This window comes from Equus quagga, chromosome 17 (genome assembly GCF_021613505.1).
Source record: "Equus quagga isolate Etosha38 chromosome 17, UCLA_HA_Equagga_1.0, whole genome shotgun sequence".
NCBI lineage: Eukaryota > Metazoa > Chordata > Mammalia > Perissodactyla > Equidae > Equus > Equus quagga.
The window spans coordinates 9368168-9383916 of record NC_060283.1 but is presented as its reverse complement, the minus strand read 5'-3'; the positions used below and the strand labels follow the sequence as shown (position 1 = coordinate 9383916).

The 15749-nt window shown below is 50.9% G+C and overlaps 4 protein-coding genes and 1 non-coding gene across 9 annotated transcripts; 2 read left to right on the top strand and 3 right to left on the bottom strand.

Moving 5' to 3' along the window:
* Positions 1-95: 95 nt before the first annotated feature.
* On the bottom strand, positions 96-4736 carry INTS5 (integrator complex subunit 5). Its single transcript, XM_046645026.1, has 2 exons — positions 4623-4736; positions 96-3266 (listed from the first exon to the last, which is right to left on the bottom strand). The coding sequence occupies exons 1-2, from the start codon at positions 4700-4702 to the stop codon at positions 287-289; spliced, it is 3060 nt and encodes a 1019-aa protein (XP_046500982.1). The 5' UTR covers positions 4703-4736; the 3' UTR covers positions 96-286.
* Positions 4737-8735: 3999 nt separating this feature from the next.
* On the bottom strand, positions 8736-11148 carry C17H11orf98 (chromosome 17 C11orf98 homolog). Of its 2 annotated transcripts, none has more exons than XM_046644137.1 (4): positions 11058-11148; positions 10786-10910; positions 9169-9266; positions 8736-9084 (listed from the first exon to the last, which is right to left on the bottom strand). In XM_046644137.1, the coding sequence occupies exons 1-4, from the start codon at positions 11094-11096 to the stop codon at positions 8975-8977; spliced, it is 372 nt and encodes a 123-aa protein (XP_046500093.1). In that variant the 5' UTR covers positions 11097-11148; the 3' UTR covers positions 8736-8974. The 2 variants fall into 2 exon arrangements, with proteins under 2 accessions (XP_046500093.1, XP_046500094.1); XM_046644138.1 differs by having other exon boundaries at positions 10989-11127.
* A 53-nt stretch (positions 11149-11201) lies between these two features.
* CSKMT (citrate synthase lysine methyltransferase) lies at positions 11202-12643 on the top strand. 4 transcript variants are annotated; one of them, XM_046644136.1, is made up of 4 exons: positions 11202-11271; positions 11543-11629; positions 11739-11805; positions 11973-12643. In XM_046644136.1, exons 3-4 carry the CDS (start codon positions 11739-11741, stop codon positions 12626-12628), a joined length of 723 nt encoding a protein of 240 aa, XP_046500092.1. In that variant the 5' UTR covers positions 11202-11271; positions 11543-11629; the 3' UTR covers positions 12629-12643. The 4 variants fall into 4 exon arrangements, 2 of the variants coding, with proteins under 2 accessions (XP_046500092.1, XP_046500090.1); XM_046644134.1 differs by having other exon boundaries at positions 11543-11633; XR_006885822.1 differs by lacking the exon at positions 11739-11805 and having other exon boundaries at positions 11543-11708; positions 11973-12112.
* On the top strand, positions 11317-11465 carry LOC124229678 (small nucleolar RNA SNORA57). The gene has a single exon (XR_006885941.1). It is a non-coding gene; the product is annotated as a small nucleolar RNA SNORA57 (small nucleolar RNA).
* Positions 12644-13827: 1184 nt separating the features above from the next.
* On the bottom strand, positions 13828-15015 carry LBHD1 (LBH domain containing 1). The gene is made up of 2 exons (XM_046644139.1): positions 14707-15015; positions 13828-14628 (listed from the first exon to the last, which is right to left on the bottom strand). The coding sequence occupies exons 1-2, from the start codon at positions 14854-14856 to the stop codon at positions 14449-14451; spliced, it is 330 nt and encodes a 109-aa protein (XP_046500095.1). The 5' UTR covers positions 14857-15015; the 3' UTR covers positions 13828-14448.
* Between the last annotated feature and the right edge of the window lie 734 nt (positions 15016-15749).

Below are 15749 nucleotides of genomic sequence, written 5' to 3'. Positions count from 1 at the left end.
CCGGAGGCGGGGCCTGAAGCCGGGGTTGGGCTGGGCCAGAGCCAGGCGCTGTCCGATTTTGCCGGCTCTAAGCATCAGACGGAGGCACTGTACTCTGTTTTTCTCAACTCGGCAAATTTTATTTAGAAAAAAAGGTGGAGGAGGAAGAAAGTGACAGCGCTCTTTAGGCCAAGGTCTTAGAAGAGAAACCTCCACCTTTCTGCAACACCTTAGCCCCCTATTCACTGGGAGCCGCCAGGGCTCTCTCGCGGCTCAACCTCCATCGGCTTCTGGAGCATGCAAAAGGCTATGTCCCCTGCCGGAGGAGAGTGGACGGTGAAGGTGCCTGGAAACGGCCAGAGAAAAGGCCCAGGCGGTCAATGTTGCGGTGGAGGACGCTGTGCAGCACAGCCAGATGGGGTCCACCCTCACCCCCACCCTCCCTGGAGAAGTCCCGGATGAAGCGGCCGCGCTCTGACTGGAAGATGAACTTCTGGGGCAATGGCCCGTGCTCCCGGAGAAAACCCCAGACACTGAGCAGCAGCAGACGCACTTCAAAAGGTGCCAGTTGGCTAAATACCTCGTGCATATTACCCAAGGCTGGTGGCAGGAGGCTTCCCTCAGCCATGACAGCCACCAGAGTGCAGGATGCCTCCAGGTGCCAGGGGGAGTGGGCCGTGTCAGGGTGGCGAGAAGCTTCCCAATGGCCCAAGAGGGCGGCCAGCAGCCCCCGGAGCAGCACAGAGCAGTAGCACAGGGCTGGGGGAGCAGCTGCTACCAGCTTTAACAGCTCAAAAAGCAGGGGCTGTTCCCGGAAGCGCCGGCCAATGCGGAGATCCCGCTCCACGGTGGCTCGGGCGTGCTCCTCAGGGGGCCACGCTAGCTCAGCCCCAGCTGCATCAGGACACACACTCTCCACCAAGGTCACTGCCACTGCTTTAGCTGCCTCTGGGCTCAGGGTGGGAGCCCCCCAGCTTCCCCCACATTCAGTGCCCCCAAGGGCACTGCAGCAGTGCACCAGGAGGCTGAGGAGGCTCTGGGTGTTATAGATTACTTCCTGCTGATTGCGTGACTGGACAAACTTGGGTGGCTTTAGGCCACGGCCGATGACTCCAGCGTGGAAAACAGACCAAATCCCTCCAGGACCTGGGACAGCTGCAGTGTGCCGCCGGTTTGTGTCCAACAGGGAAGCCGAGGCAAAAGGAGCAGAGACAACTGAAAGAGTTTCGTTGTCCCCATCCACTTCCCCTCCAAACAGTTCTGTGTTGCCCCGATGTAAGGCTCCCTCTACTAGCAGCTGCAGGACAGCCTTGAGCCCAGCTGGGGAGGTCTGAGAGAGGCGAGTAAGAAGCTGGGAGGCCGAAGCCACACCTGGGGGGCCATGCAGCCTCAGAGAGGCAAAGAAGCGATGCACTCCAGCTCTCACCAGTCCCAGGAGTTGGGAGGGGGACAGGGCTTCTGGAGGAAAGGGACAAATGGCCAGGAGGGAGGCAGCAGCTTCGGCTACTTCCTCCTCAGGATGTAGTAGGAGAGGAGCCAAGTCAGACAGATGAGCTGAGGCAGACTCCCCAAACCGGGCCCCTAGGGCTGCAGGGCCCTCACCACCCTGCTGTTCCCACCCCACTAGCAGTGTCAAGTTGCGCAGGAACCGGGCTGTGAAGGGAGGCTGCAAAGTCCCTGCATGCACCCGAGCCAGGCAGCTTCGGAAGGCCAAGGGCAGGAGGCCAGAGAGACTGACCACCAGCCCTGCATACAATTGGGTGGCCAGACTCAACTCTTCAGGGCTTCGGGCCCGGCTCAGGAGATGGCCCAAGGCCTCAGGTCCACAGCTAGGCCGGGTATAGACAGAGAGCAGGCCCAGGAGCTGATGTTGCCAGAGGAAGCGCTTCCGTTCCAATCGTAATGTCTCTCCACACAGCTCTCCAACGTGGTTTCTTAGCGCATCTAGAAAGGGCACAGGGCGAGGGGGTGGGGGCGGGCCCAGGACCCCTTCCCCAGGAGACCCTCCGCGGTGATGAACCAGTTTTTGCAGGTGCAGCAGCAGCAGCTGGATCAGCCGGTCACAGGCCTCACGCACAGTGTCTGGCACAGCCAGGCCCTGGGTGGTAATGACTGAGGCAGGCATGGCTGTGTCCACCAGGAACTGCAACAGGCGGTAGGCACCTGCCCCGGAGGCCTGGCTCACCAGATGCACAGCCAGGTTCAGCATGTTGTCCAGCTCCTCTCGGGGGAATCCCTGAAGGTGTTGCTGCAGCTGGCTCAGCACAGCCGGGGGCTTAAGGCAGTCCACCAGCTCCCCAGAGACTGTGCCCAGCAAAGCCGGTGACATGACCGCCAACTGCAGCAGGAAGGGCACTGTGGCCTGAAGGGAGGGATCCCCACTCCGGCCCCCAGTGCCACCTGCCAGGCTATCATGGAACATTCGCAGGAGCTCCCGTCGGATGCTGTCTCCATGGCGGGAGGCCAGGTGTCCTAGGATGCCTACAACTGAGGCAATCTTGGGCACCCGTTTCTCCCCAGGGATAGCAGGAGATCCAGGGAAGGGGTCTGTAGAGGAGGTTTGAGAAGAGCTTCCACCACTGCCACCAGCTCCACCTCCAGCCCCACCATGGACACAGAAGTCCTTAAGGCCACAGGAGAGAACTCGGGAGATGATGGTGCCAGGAAAAGAGGAGCCAATATGGGCCACAACCCAGTCAAAGTGTGGGGAATGCTGTACAGAGGTATCCAGCAAGGCATCCACACAGGCATCTGGGCAACTACCAATGAGAGCTGAGAGGCACTGAACGTAGATGTCCATTAATGTGCGTGTGGCCCGACAGCCCATCCACAGCTGCAGCAATTCATTGAGAGAGCCAGTGGCATGGGGCACACGCTGGTGCTGGCCTGAGTATGTGCTGCTCAGTTGACCCATGAGGTCTATGGACCATGCACTAATCACAGGAGCCCAGGCCTTCGGGTTGGCCCGGATGAACTCAGACAGCACCTGCTGCACTTCCTGCACCACATCCTCTAGACCAGGTCCCCCAGCAGGGACATGGGAGGGTGGGGGTGGGCGGAGGTGAGGTGGACCAGCCACAGGGCTTTCATCCAAGGCAGCCAGGTGGGCCCGGACACTCTCATCGAAGACGCCTCGCAAGTGGTCAAGCACAGCAGCGCGAGCAGGTGGCAGAGAGCGGAGCAGGAGAAGACCACAGCGAGCATGTTCCCGGGCTGAGAGCTGGTGGCCCAGAATAGGGTCTATGCCAGTCAGAAAAGCCTTGATTTCCTGGGACAGCTCCTGAGCACTGTAAGGAAGCAAGAAAAGCAGACTTAGAGTGTTGGGAGATGTTGGGCAAGCCATATTCCCTCTTTGAGCTTCAGTTTCTTTTTAAGTAAAATAGGAATGACTGTACCTGCCTCATAAGAATGTTCATAAAGCATTCAAGCACCCTATCTAGTTCATACTAATCACTCAATAAATGCTATTTTCAACAATAACAATAATATCTATATTAGATAACTCTTAGAACGTCACGTACTCTTTTAAGTACTTTACGTGTAATATTTCAATCCAGACAACAGTTCAATAAGGTAGATACTATTATGATCTCAATGTACAGATAAGGAACCCAAGGTTAAGTAACCCAACTATAAGCTCCAAGAAGGTAGTAAACATTTCTGTGCTCTTTAAAACTGAATCCCTTCTATTGAGGTGCCCAGTATATGGGAAACACTCAATAAATATTTGCTCAATAAGTATACTTTTGTTCTTATAACATCTGCTTTAAAAATACCATTCCAGCTTTACTGCATCCCTCCCTGCCCCCAACACAGGCACCCTGGATTTTACTCCTAATGGAAAGAAGATCCTAAGTGCAAACTCACCCTTACTAAGGACTCTTCCTCCAAATACCTGTTTCTTCCCATATTTTGCAAGCATCCTAACCACCCACCACTTGTACTCCACCACATCAACAACCACCACCTTCCCAGCACCCTCAGTGTGCCTAGGAATCAGGGTGTCCCAGGGCACAGACAAGGGAATGCCTTTCAACCCCTCCCCTCCCGAAACATATGGGTTCAGTCTTAAGAGGTTCAGAAGCCAGTGTTATGGGAAAAGGCAAAATCCTCTTCCTCTGATTGCCTTTTCTGCCAAAGACAGCATCCTCTAGGGGCTGACAGGGCTCTGACTGTGCCATTCCTCTCGGGTTCCTCCAAAGAAAAGCAAACTATCCTAAGGTGAGGGGAGTGTCTCCGTTGGAGGGCAAGGGAAAGGCTGGAAGGAAGCAATCTGTGGGTTTCTGGGCCTGGGTTCCCAGGGAGTTTCCATGATGTCGGGGGACCCTGGGCGCCCTCGGGTCTAAAAGGGGCAGGGCAGCTGGGTTCCCAAGAATTCTGATATCCCCAACTCTTGGGAGAGCAAGGCTGGGATCTGGGGTAACTAGGCATTGGGGTTTAGAGGGAGGCAGTCCCGAGACCTTGGGAGTGTGGGCACTGGAGCCCAGAGTTTTGGTGAGGTCCCTGAGTTCTGGGAAGACCCGACCAGGAACCTCTGAGAACCCTGACGCGAGTTCTCGAGGTAGGATCCGGGTTTCTGCCGAGAAGGCTGGGGATCGGCGCGGGGCCGGGCGGTGGGGGAAGATGCCAGGGGCTCTGACTACCTGAGCGGCGCGGGACCGTGGGTGGCCGGGGCAGGCCCGGGAGGCCCTGGGGCCCCGGGAGGGTCGCACAACGCGGACATCCCGGAGCCCGAGCCGGAGCCCGAGGCGGGAGCAGCGAAGTGCAGGCAGCGCATGCGCGCTGACGGGAAACCCGAAAGGAACCAGCAACAAGGCCTCACAGGAAAACCAGTCCGGCAACGTCTGCCACCCTCATACATAGGTTCCGCCCCATGTCGCGGGGGACGGGGGGTGTTGGAGGTCCCCAAGCAGGACTGCGACGATGACAGCGGAAAGTCGACCCGCCCTCAACGCAACCATTTTTTTCCCCAAAGGACCGTTAACACGGAGCTAGCTGCGGTCACTGACAGTTGGATTTATTTTTCCTGCAGCCAAAACTACAGAATGTTCAGTTCACGAGGTTTTAAAAAATGAATCACTAGGAAACATTTCAATCAAGAAAGTGATAATGTAAAAAGCAGTTAAAGGAGAGAAAGGAAGGGAGAAAATGAAAAAGAGACAGAAAGAAAGGAGAGAAAATTCGTAAGAGCAGATGAAGAGGAGAAAAGGAAAGAGAGGAAGGGACAGGAAGCCCGAAATAAATTGGGGTGGCTGGGCTGAAGGTGTCCTTCCACTCGTATGTTGGCACCATCATCCTTCTATCAGTCTCCATGGTTTAGGCTTTGCTCTCTCCCCAACCTCCCGGCGCAGGGACCTTGGTCTACCTCACGTCCCCACACCTGCAGGAAGGGAGCTTGGTAACTATGTGCGAAGCTAGTACACCTGTTCAGGACCCCCCTCTCCAGCCAGTCTATCTAGATCGAGTTCCAGCTATTCTCTTTACTGGCTGTGTACTTCCCTGAACCTCTCTATGCCTGTTTCCTCTGCTGGAAATGAGGACGGTCATAGTACAACTACCTCACAGGATTGTTGTGAAAACCGACACGAGATAATCTGTTCACTGTACAGCACTTAGTGCCTGCAATGGTAAGTGAGCACTATGTAAGCATTAGCTATTTTTATTGTATTTGCTCAATGAACTCCAGAAAATAAACTCTTTGACAAGAGTAGCAGGTTCTTAGTAAAAAGTTGGTTGAATGAATGAAAAGGAAAGTAGGTTCTGAGGCCTGTGTTAACCAGAGGGTCTACTGCTCTCAATGAAAGTGTGGGTCAAAATAACACCACACAGTAGGTCCTAAAGATACTTTTGAAGTGATTGTGTTTTAAAAGCTAAATGACTATAGTTATTTGTTTTTAAATTTTAGAAGTTCCATCACTTATAAAGTGTATATACTACCTACTAGCAAAACTGTTCTAGGACAGTAAATGTGAAACAATTTCTGCTCCTAGCTCTGCCTCAATCTTGGATCCAACACTTCCCTTCTCTGGACTTCAACTTTTGATCTGTAAAAGGAGGCTTTTGAACCAGATAAGTTCTTCTAGCTATGAGACTATTATGTGGTCCTTGCCCTTAAGGGTTGCACAATCTAAGGGTGCTCGTTTTGGATTTGGACAGATATGGATTCACTGCTGCTATTTATTAGCAATGTAACCCTGAGCAAGTGACCCAACAGTTTGGAGCCCATTTCCTTATCTATAAAATGGGCATGATACCTCCTATCTCAGACTTTTGGCGAAGATGTTTATGTAAAGGAGTTAGCATAATACTAGATATGGAAACTCTTCTTTTTGGAACACAACAAGCTCCTTGCCACCTTAGGCACGGAGTGGTAAGGGGAGAAGGGTTCAGAACAAAATTATGAAGGATGGGTATACCAAAATGTTGAAAATGTCTTTCCTTCTCCCTGCTATCACCTCCTCTCCTCTGCTTACTGCATCTGCGTACAATTCAGTTTCAAACAAATACTTTCCTTTCCTGTGTTCAAAACTGGACACAATGCTGTTTCCCTGGAAAAAATGGCTGATTCCAAGTTTTAGGCCAGGGAAAGTAGCAGGTGAGCCTGGAACGTATCATTGTGCCAGAAAGCAAAAAAATGCTCAAATACTGATGGTGTTGTGTCAAAAGGACACAGGGACCACCTTGAAAAGGCTCCTGCTAGCCAAATTTGGTATGATTTTGAGCATGAAAAAGTGATAGTAATGGATTATGACACATTGAGAAACAATCTAAATCCATGGTGATATTAAAAAGGAGGGAGTTTACAGAATATGTCAAACAAGTATGAATGAACGAACGATAGAATTAGAAAATCACTATTTTGCTGCAGTAACTAATTCTGGTAAAGATCATCATGGTTGCTAAAACCACTGGATGTAAGGTCATTGGAGGATAGGATATTCATACCATCTTAAAGTATCACTCCATAGATTACTCACTAATTACAAAGGGTGGAGAAATCTGACAGACACCCACTTAACAAACTTTTTACACGTAGAATCACCAATAATGAGACAAACTGATATTATACTTCCTGATGTAAGCAATGGGAAGTACACAATATCATCTATGTAGAATTTTTCCCCAAAATGCTTAACCTAAATCCACTTATGAGAAAACATACAGAAACACTCTGACAAACCAGGCTGTGGGATAGTCTTAAATAAATAAACAAATAAAAATAAATAAAATTAGGCTGGACTCTTCAAAAATGTCAAATTATCTAAGACACGGTAGGGATACTGTTCTGGATTGAAAGAGGCTAAAGAGGGGACCAGCCTGGTGGAGCAGCGGTTAAGTGTGCACATTCTGCTTCGGTGGCCCGGGGTTCACCGGTTCAGATGCCAGGTGCGGACATGGCACCGTTTGGCAAGCCATGCTGTGGTAGGCGTCCCACATATAAAGTAGAGGAAGATGGGCATGGATGTTAGCTCAGGGCCAGTCTTCCTCAGCAAAAAGAGGAAGATTGGCAGTAGTTAGCTCAGGGCTAATCTTCCTCAAAAAAAAAAGAAAAAGGCTAAAGAGACGTGACAATTAAATACAACATGTGATCCTTGACTGGCTCCCAGATTGAGGTGGGGAAAAAGAGCTATGAAGGATATTAATGGAACAACTAAGGAAATTTGAATGTGAAAAACTGAATGTTCGCTATTTTACCAATGTTAAATGTCTTAAGTGTTATAATAGTATTTTGGCTATAGAAGAATGTCCTTGGGGATAAAATCTCATCTGCAATTGACTTTCAAATAAGTCTGCAAAGATATATACTCACACACATACATATTTGCAAGTGTGTGGAAAGAGATAAAACAAGTGTAGAAAAATGTTAGAATTGATAAATCTAGGTAGAGTGCATATAGAAGGGTTCACTATACTAATCTCTTAATGTTACTGAAGGCTTGAAATTGTTCAAAATATAAAGTTGGGGAGAGGGGTGCAACACCAGGCCCAAAGCCTCCCTCTTCCAGGAAGCCTGTCCTGATTAAATAGAGCAGGCAGAATATGCTTTTTCCCCTGTTGAACACACCTCCACACAGGCAGCTATTTTTTTTTTTTTAAAGATTGGCACCTGAGCTAACAACTGTTGCCAATCTTCCTTTTTCTTTTCCCCTCCTTTATCTTCCCAAACCACCCCCGTACATAGTTGTATATCTTAGTTGCAGGTCCTTCTAGTTGTGGGATGTGGGACGCCGCCTCAACGTGGCCTGACGAGCAGTGCCATGTCCGCGCCCAGGATCCGAACCCTGGGCCGCCGCAGCAGAGCACGCAAACTTAACCACTTGGCCACGGAGCCGGCCCCATCAGCTTTTCACTTTAATTAAACGCCCCAGCCCTGGCTTCCAACAAGCAGAATTTCTGAACATTAGAAAGGAAAAATAATGTTTGATCTTCACTTTATTAAAAATATAACCCAGCAAAGGAAGCAGAGATAAATATGAGGTATAGTGACCTGCCCACCCCGGTCACACAGAGGCAGTGGCAGGACTGGTATCAGGACCTTTACCTCCGCTGCTATTTCCAAAATAATCTAGATTTTTGTCAGAAATGGAAAGCTGGAGTGTCACTCACTAGGGAGAGAGGGTCCTCACAGAGGCTGGTTTCTTGTTGCCTTTGCTCACGTAAGCTCTGTGGGCCCTGTTTCCCAATTGTCTTGTTTCCACACTCACAGACCCCTTTTCACGGCCCATCCCCATTTCCTATGTTTAATCACACACATCTCAGTGAGAACTCTAGGGCTTTATTGTGAGTGGAGTTGACTGTTAAGGAGCCCCCTCTCCAAACTGTCTGACCCACCCTCTTCCTCTCAACACATCCCTCCAGGGCAAGCCACTGGGTCATTATGCAAGAGGAATCTGGAAGAGTCTAAAGGAGCAATGCTTTCTCTGCAGTCCTCTGAAACAACCACTCAGTCCTCCTGGCTCCCGTTGACAATCTTCTGGCAGAAGAGGCGAGAGATTTAGCTCTTATCTTCAAGGTCCTCCATGTCTACATCCTGGGGGGCTTTTGTCTTCTTTTTTGATTTAGGCTGTGGTTCATTAGTCCTGGCTGGCTTTTGGGGGGCTTCCACTGAGCAAAGGAAAAGAGGAAGCATTAAAGAACCTAAATGAATTCTGGTTGCCCTCTCACCCCACCTTTGTGCCCCAGCCTCACCTTCCATGGCTGCTTTCTCTTTCTGGGCAAGCCGGATCTGCTGGAGGAGTTTTCGGCGCTTCTTCCCAGACAGAGTAATGTTGGCACGTGCACTGGACCTGAAGGATTGGTGAGAGCACAGATATCCAGGTTAACCTGAACCAACATAGGCCACACAAGTGGTTCTGGCTATTGAAAAGGTCTTCAAATCCAAGGCAAAGAATGTTTGAAAATCTGGGCTCTAAGGTAGTGAGTTAAATCTCTCCAACACTTAGACATTAACATACTTTGCATAATACTTATCTCAACGCGTACCTAAAGTACTTAACATTAAATGCTAAAATTTAATATATAGTAGAAACTTGTAAGGACAAACTCTATTTTTTTCCTCTATTCTCGATATTTCTGACACCAGATGTGTGGAGGTTTTTCCCACATGAAGCAATTCTCCAATTCTCAGTGGGCATTAACTGAGTGTCCTACGATTTTCACTCAATTCTGACAACATCTACCTGGAGACAGCATCAGATACCATAGGTAAGGGCTCAGTCCCACAAGACTTCCCCCACTTCAGACGTCAATCACGTGTCCAGATTGTCACCTGTACTCCTGATTGACCAGCTATAAATCGGGGTCCTCATGATACCCTTCTGAGACTTGATAATTTGCCAGAACAGCTCATAGAACTTAGAAAGATTTACTTGTATTTACTGATGTACTGTAAAAGGATACAAGTCAGGAACAGCCAGATGGAAGAGACCAGGAGTTCCCATGCCCTTCCCAGGTGCGCCAACCTTCCAGCACCTCCACCTGTTCACCAACCAGGAAGCTCACCAAATCTCCCTTGAACAACAGTTTTCAAAGAGCCTAATCTCCAGCCCTCCCAGCCTTCCCAGAGGTCGGTGGGTTGGGCTTAAATTTCCAATCCTCTAATCCCTTGATCTTTCTGGTGAGCAGTCCAACCCTAAGTCACCCATTAGCACAAACTTTGGTGTGCTCGAGAGGGACTCCTTATGAAATAAAAGACACTCCTGTCACTCAGGAAATTTCCAAGGGTTTTAGGAGCTGTGTGCCGGGAACCAGGGATAAAAACCAAATACATTTCTTTTTTTTTTTTTCCTCCCCAAATCCCCCCAGTACATAGTTGTATATTTTAGTTGTGGGTCCTACCAAATACATTTCTTATACCATAAAACTCTGTAAACATTTACAGTGAAGAAGTCAATTAAAAGGTGGGATGGGAACGCTTCCCCCAAGACTCAGGGGGCCTTGAAACTTACATACAAAATCCCACATGTGCCTTGTGAAAATTCATCGAGTTGTTCGCACGCTTACGTGTGCGCTTTTAAATTTACTTATAAAAATCTATGTGAATGTACGATGTTACTTGGGGAGGTGGGGGATTCGATAGCTCTCCTTAGATTCTCAATGGGGTCGAAGACCCAAAGAAAGGTTGTTACCTAGCGGTGTCGTGAGAGGCTAGCAGAGTTTAGACACAAAACACAACCAACAAACGTTCCTTGCATAAACGTGAGTGCAAAAGGAAAGCAGAGAGGTGTTATTAGCTGCTCCGGAGCTCAGCAGGGAAGGAAGGAGACTCGGTGGGGAGGATCGAGGGGAAGAGGGTTTGGCACTCACGCCCGCTTCTTGAGGTGGTGCCGCGTGATCAGCCCTTCGTCTATGACAGCCCCAACCACCCGGTGCTTCAGTCGCCGCTGCCGGTTCAATACCCGCCGTCGCTTGAACAGCTTCTTCTTCAGCTCCTGCGAGGGAGGAAGATGCTAATCAGACGGAGGCCACGCACCGCGAACCAGGATCCCCGCACCGGGAGACTGGCCCACCGAGCTCATCTCGGGCGAGATGACAGGGGCTCTGGGGCGCTTGGGCAGTCAGGGCTCCCACACAGTCACCGTTCGGGGCCGGTTGATCTTTCCCCCAGGAGCTCCCATGGCCGCGCTGCGATCCCGGCTCCAGGTCGACGTTTCCGCCCAACGCAGGGTCCGGGTGAGCCCCGCCCCTCAGCACTCCGCAAGCCAATGGCAGCGCGGGGGCGGGGCCTGGGCTATATAAAGGATCTTGGCCAGGCTTCCGGCCTTTCCCGCCGCGGAGACGGAGGTGTTGGAGGTGTGCGTGGAGGCCGGGTGGGGGTTTTGGGTGGGGCCTACGGACCCTCCTTTTCTTGGCGGGGATCAGGCGTGCGGTCCCGGTCCCCGTAATGTACGGAGGAAGAGGGAAAGGGCTGCAGCCCTCTCGGCGTCATGTCTTCGGTGCCGGTGGCTTCCAGTCCGCCGGTTCTATCCTCAAGCGCCGGGACACGGAGCTCCAAGGAGGAGGGCAGCACCGAGGTGCAGCGGGCTCTTCTTCCCTGGGATGCTCACACCTTCTTCGATTTCAGGTGTGTGGAGACGCCCCAGGAGCCGGACCTGCCGTATCGCCTCGTCTCCACTTGCCGTTGCAACCAATAAAGGCCTTTCGCACCGTGGTAGGTGTGTGTCCGCGTTCTTTTCCCGGAGGCTGCAGAGTTAGGCTACACGCGTGATTCCGCAAAGCGGATTTTTCAGGTATCTGCCCTGCCTTGTCATCACCTCCAGATGGTCGCGCTGCGCCGAACCTTCCACGTGGTGACCCTGGCGGCGGGGGCGCGCCGTGCGTTGACGGGTAGGGAAGGTGGACAGAGTGGGCGGGCAAGGTGGGTTCTCGGTGAGTCGGGAATCTAGTCCCTGAAAATGTGGCCCTTAAAACCCCAGGGTACATTGCACCATTTTTGTAGCCGTCTGATAGTACTCAGGCACCGGGTGACACGTGTCCTCCACTCGTGTCCACAGGCTCCCTGGCTGGTAGCTGCCTGGCAGACCGCTGCCTCTGGGATAAGCTCCATGCCCAGCCCCGTCTGGGCAGCGACCCCACCTTCGACTGGTTCTTTGGATACGAGGAAGCCCAGGGGCTCCTACTGCCGCTGCTGCAGGAGGCACGGGCTGCCTGTCCACTTCGGGTGTTGGATGTGGGCTGTGGGACCTCAAGCCTGTGTACAGGCCTCTACACCAAGTGCCCGCACCCCGTGGACGTGCTTGGGGTGGACTTCTCTCCTGTGGCTGTGGCCCACATGAACAGCCTCCTGGAATGTGGCCAAGGCCAAACACCCCTGTGCCCTGGGCACCCTGCCTCCCGCCTCCACTTCATGCAGGCTGACGCCCAGAACCTAGAGCCAGTGGCTTCCTCAGGCTCCTTCCAGCTAGTGCTAGACAAGGGCACCTGGGATGCTGTTGCCCGGGGTGGTCTGCCTGGAGCTTACCAGCTGTTGTCAGAATGCCTGAGGATCCTGAGCCCCCAGGGGACCCTGATTCAGTTCTCAGATGAGGACCCTGAGGTGCGGCTGCCCTGCCTGGAGCAACGGTCCCAAGGCCGGACTGTGACTGTGCAGGAGCTAGGCCCTTTCAGGGGCATCACCTACTTTGCTTACTTGGTTCAAGCCTCTGATTAAAGACTTTAGTCCTGACCTTAGTGCTTCTGTTGGAGAAAGAGAGAGGGTTGGAGAGAGCTTTGTCCTTGCAAGATGGCTGGAAGATGAGGATTTGAGTCCTGGCTTCCACACTTACTACCTGGGTACACATAGTATTGAATGTTTCTGTGCCCCAGTTTACTCATCTGCAAGGTGGGAAAAATACCTGGAGTTCTGGGGATTACACACAAGGACAGGAGGAACATTCAGCAGTGCCAGGCACAAGACGAGTGCTAGAGAAGGTACAAGTGGATGGTTCCCCACCCCCAACGAACTGGAACTCCTAAAAGCACAGATAGGAATTCTCGATCCAAATCCCAGCATTGACGAACTTGTGTGACCCAGTTGCCTAACCTCTGTGTCATTTTTCTCACCTGTAAAAGGGAAAGACTGTTAAAGGATAGGTAGAAGCGTTTCATAAACAAACCTGGGTGAAATGTTCGAGGGAGAGATACTCACCCTCAAAGCTCCTGGGCGGCAAGAGATGGGAATATTCCACAAAGCGGCTTCTATAGGCACGGGAGCCTGTGGCTGGGTCCCAGAGAGGACAGGGACTGGAGGCTTCCTGACACTCTGTGTCCTCAGGACTCCAGGAGGCATCTTGTTCTACCTGTTCCTGCCCCCAGCTGAGTTCTGGGTTAAAGGTTCTTAAGGGAGATCTGGGGTCCAGTGGGCTCCAAGTCCAGCCTAGGGGGGAGGCAAGTTAAAGAGCTCATTAATGGGCCAGCCTGTGGCTGAGTGGTTAAGTTCGAGCGCTCCGCTTCGGCGGCCCAGGGTTTCGCCGGTTCGAATCCTGGGCGCAGACATGGCACTGCTCATCAAGCTGTGCTGAGGTGGCATCCCACATGCCACAACTAGAAGGACCCACAACTAAAACTATACAACCATGTACCGGGGGGCTTTGGGGAGAAAAAGGAAAAATAAAATCTTTAAGGAAAAGAAAAGAGCTCATTAACAATGAAAAATATTTCAGATATATTGTGGAATTTTTAGAGATAAAATGAATTTGTGCAATTTTTTTTCTTATAAAAAGGTAATACAGTGGGCTGGCCCAGTGGCGCAGTGGTTAAGTTTGCACGTTCTGCTTCGGCGGCCCAGAGTTTGCCAGTTCGGATCCTGGGTAAGGACATGGCAGTGCTGGGCAAGCCATGCTGTGGTAGGCGTCCCACATATAAAGTAGAGGAAGATGGGCATGGATGTTAGCTTAGGGCCAGTCTTCCTCAGCAAAAAGAGGAGGAGTGGCAGATGTTAGCTCAGGGCTAATCTTCCTCAAAAATAAATAAATAAAAATAAGAAGGTAATACAGCAATTATAATGAAGAGCCTAACTTCACAGCCTCAATTTCCTCATGAGGGGGAAAATATCTCCCTCATTTCTTTCTGAAAATTATGAGGTAAAAGTGTTTAGCACAGTACCTGGGACATAGTAAAAACTCAAAAAAAAAAAAGCTATAACAATAAACAGACATGGGGAAAAGTCTGGAAGAGAAGACATCTGAAATGTTAATTGTCACTGGGTAGTCAGATTTGAGGTAATTTTATTATCTCCCCCCCACAACAATGTAAATATTTTAAAATATTAAAAATACATATTAAAAGCTGTCACCCATCCAACATCAGAACTGCTCTGAATTTTATCAACTTTGCCAAGCCCCTTAACCTTTCTCTCCCACCCGTACATTTTTCTTCATTATGTTTCCTGAGCACCTGCTGTGAGCCTGATACTGCTTAATGCAGGGGACACAGCTGAGTTTTCCATCTTGGTCGTGGCCAGAACATCCAGCTCACAATGGCCCCACTGAACTAGCCACCTCCCTCACCTGGCTCTTCACTTTGGTCCTGGAAGAAGACCTCCGCCTCCTCTTCCTCATCATCGGTGAGCAGCAGCAGCTCCTCATGAGGCCACCGGAGCTCCCCACTCTCTTCACTCACCTCAGAGGCTTCCACCACAATGGAGGGCAGGCGGGTCTTTTGAGAGACAACCTGAATGGGGACAGCAGGGAGCTTGGGCCAAATCGGAGGACGAGCCAGCAGGAGGACACAGGGTGGAGAAATACTAACCTGAACATGCTCGTGACCTTCAACCCTGCCAATTTCTCCTCTGTCGTTCCAGAGAGGGTTGGTCAGCCTAGGACTTTCTGGATGCTGGGAGGAGCCTGGGCTGTCTCTAGGCCAACGCCCATCCTCGCTGTTCCCTGGCACAAGGGCCATAGGTGCTGATTCTTAAGCGTGCAGGGTGGTTGAGCTCAGAGTGGAGTACCCCGGCCGAGTGTACCCCACAGACTGCTCCTTTAATCTTCTTTGGAGCCTGGCCCCGTAATCACTTGTGAAGAGAGGAGGATGACATGCTAGGAGATTATGGGCCTTCCAGGGGAGGGGAAAATCCCAAGAGGTAGGATAGGAGCTTTATTTCTACTCACTCCCTGGTGACACTGGGAAAGGCAGGAGGAGTATGAGTCAACAAGGGTACCTGGATTAAAGCCCTGTGAGTGAAGAGATTTGATAACAAACTTGCAATTTCCCGGGGCCGGCCCGGTGGGCCCGGTGGCGCAGCCATTAAGTGTGCATGGTCCGCTTCGGCGGCCCGGGGTTCACGGGTTCGGATCCCCGGTGCGGACATGGCACGGGCTTGGCAAAAGCCATGCTGTGCTAGGCATCCCACGTATAAAATAGAGGAAGATGGGCACAGATGTTGGCTCAGGGCCAGTCTTCCTCAGCAAAAAGAGGAGGAGTGGCAGTAGTTAGCTCAGGGCTAATCTTCCTCAAAAAAAGAAAAGAAACCTTGGGATTTCCTGATTCCTTTGCTTCCTCCGTCTCCCAAGTTGAAATGTTTCTTTGTATCTTATTTAATGAATATTTATATGGTGTTTACTATTTGCCAGGAACTGTTTTAAATGCTTTACATACAAACTTTTAATTATCCTAAAACGATGAGATAGATACTATTATTTAGCCCCATTTTCCCATGCAGAAACCAGGGCACAAAGAATTTAAATGACCAGCCCAGAGTCACACTTCCCCAAGCTACAATTCGGTATGTTACACGAAAACCAGAGTCTTCACGGCAGAAAAAAAAAAAAAAAAAAGCGAAGGGTATATACCAT

Bases quoted from the DNA above. Each gene is read 5' to 3' on its own strand.
- INTS5 (XM_046645026.1), bottom strand. From the start codon at position 4,702: ATGTCCGCGTTGTGCGACCCTCCCGGGGCCCCAGGGCCTCCCGGGCCT. The intron at 3,267-4,622 runs GTAGTCAGAGCC...GCTTCCTTACAG, and splicing joins CACGGTCCCGCGCCGCTCAG to TGCTCAGGAGCTGTCCCAGG.
- C17H11orf98 (XM_046644137.1), bottom strand. From the start codon at position 11,096: ATGGGAGCTCCTGGGGGAAAGATCAACCGGCCCCGAACG. The intron at 10,911-11,057 runs GTGACTGTGTGG...CCTCCCTCGCAG, and splicing joins AGATCAACCGGCCCCGAACG to GAGCTGAAGAAGAAGCTGTT. The intron at 9,085-9,168 runs GTGAGGCTGGGG...TCCTTTGCTCAG, and splicing joins AGAGAAAGCAGCCATGGAAG to TGGAAGCCCCCCAAAAGCCA.
- CSKMT (XM_046644136.1), top strand. From the start codon at position 11,739: ATGGTCGCGCTGCGCCGAACCTTCCACGTGGTGACCCTGGCGGCGGGG. The intron at 11,806-11,972 runs GTAGGGAAGGTG...TCGTGTCCACAG, and splicing joins GGCGCGCCGTGCGTTGACGG to GCTCCCTGGCTGGTAGCTGC.
- LBHD1 (XM_046644139.1), bottom strand. From the start codon at position 14,856: ATGGCCCTTGTGCCAGGGAACAGCGAGGATGGGCGTTGGCCTAGAGAC. The intron at 14,629-14,706 runs GTTAGTATTTCT...GTCCCCATTCAG, and splicing joins AAGGTCACGAGCATGTTCAG to GTTGTCTCTCAAAAGACCCG.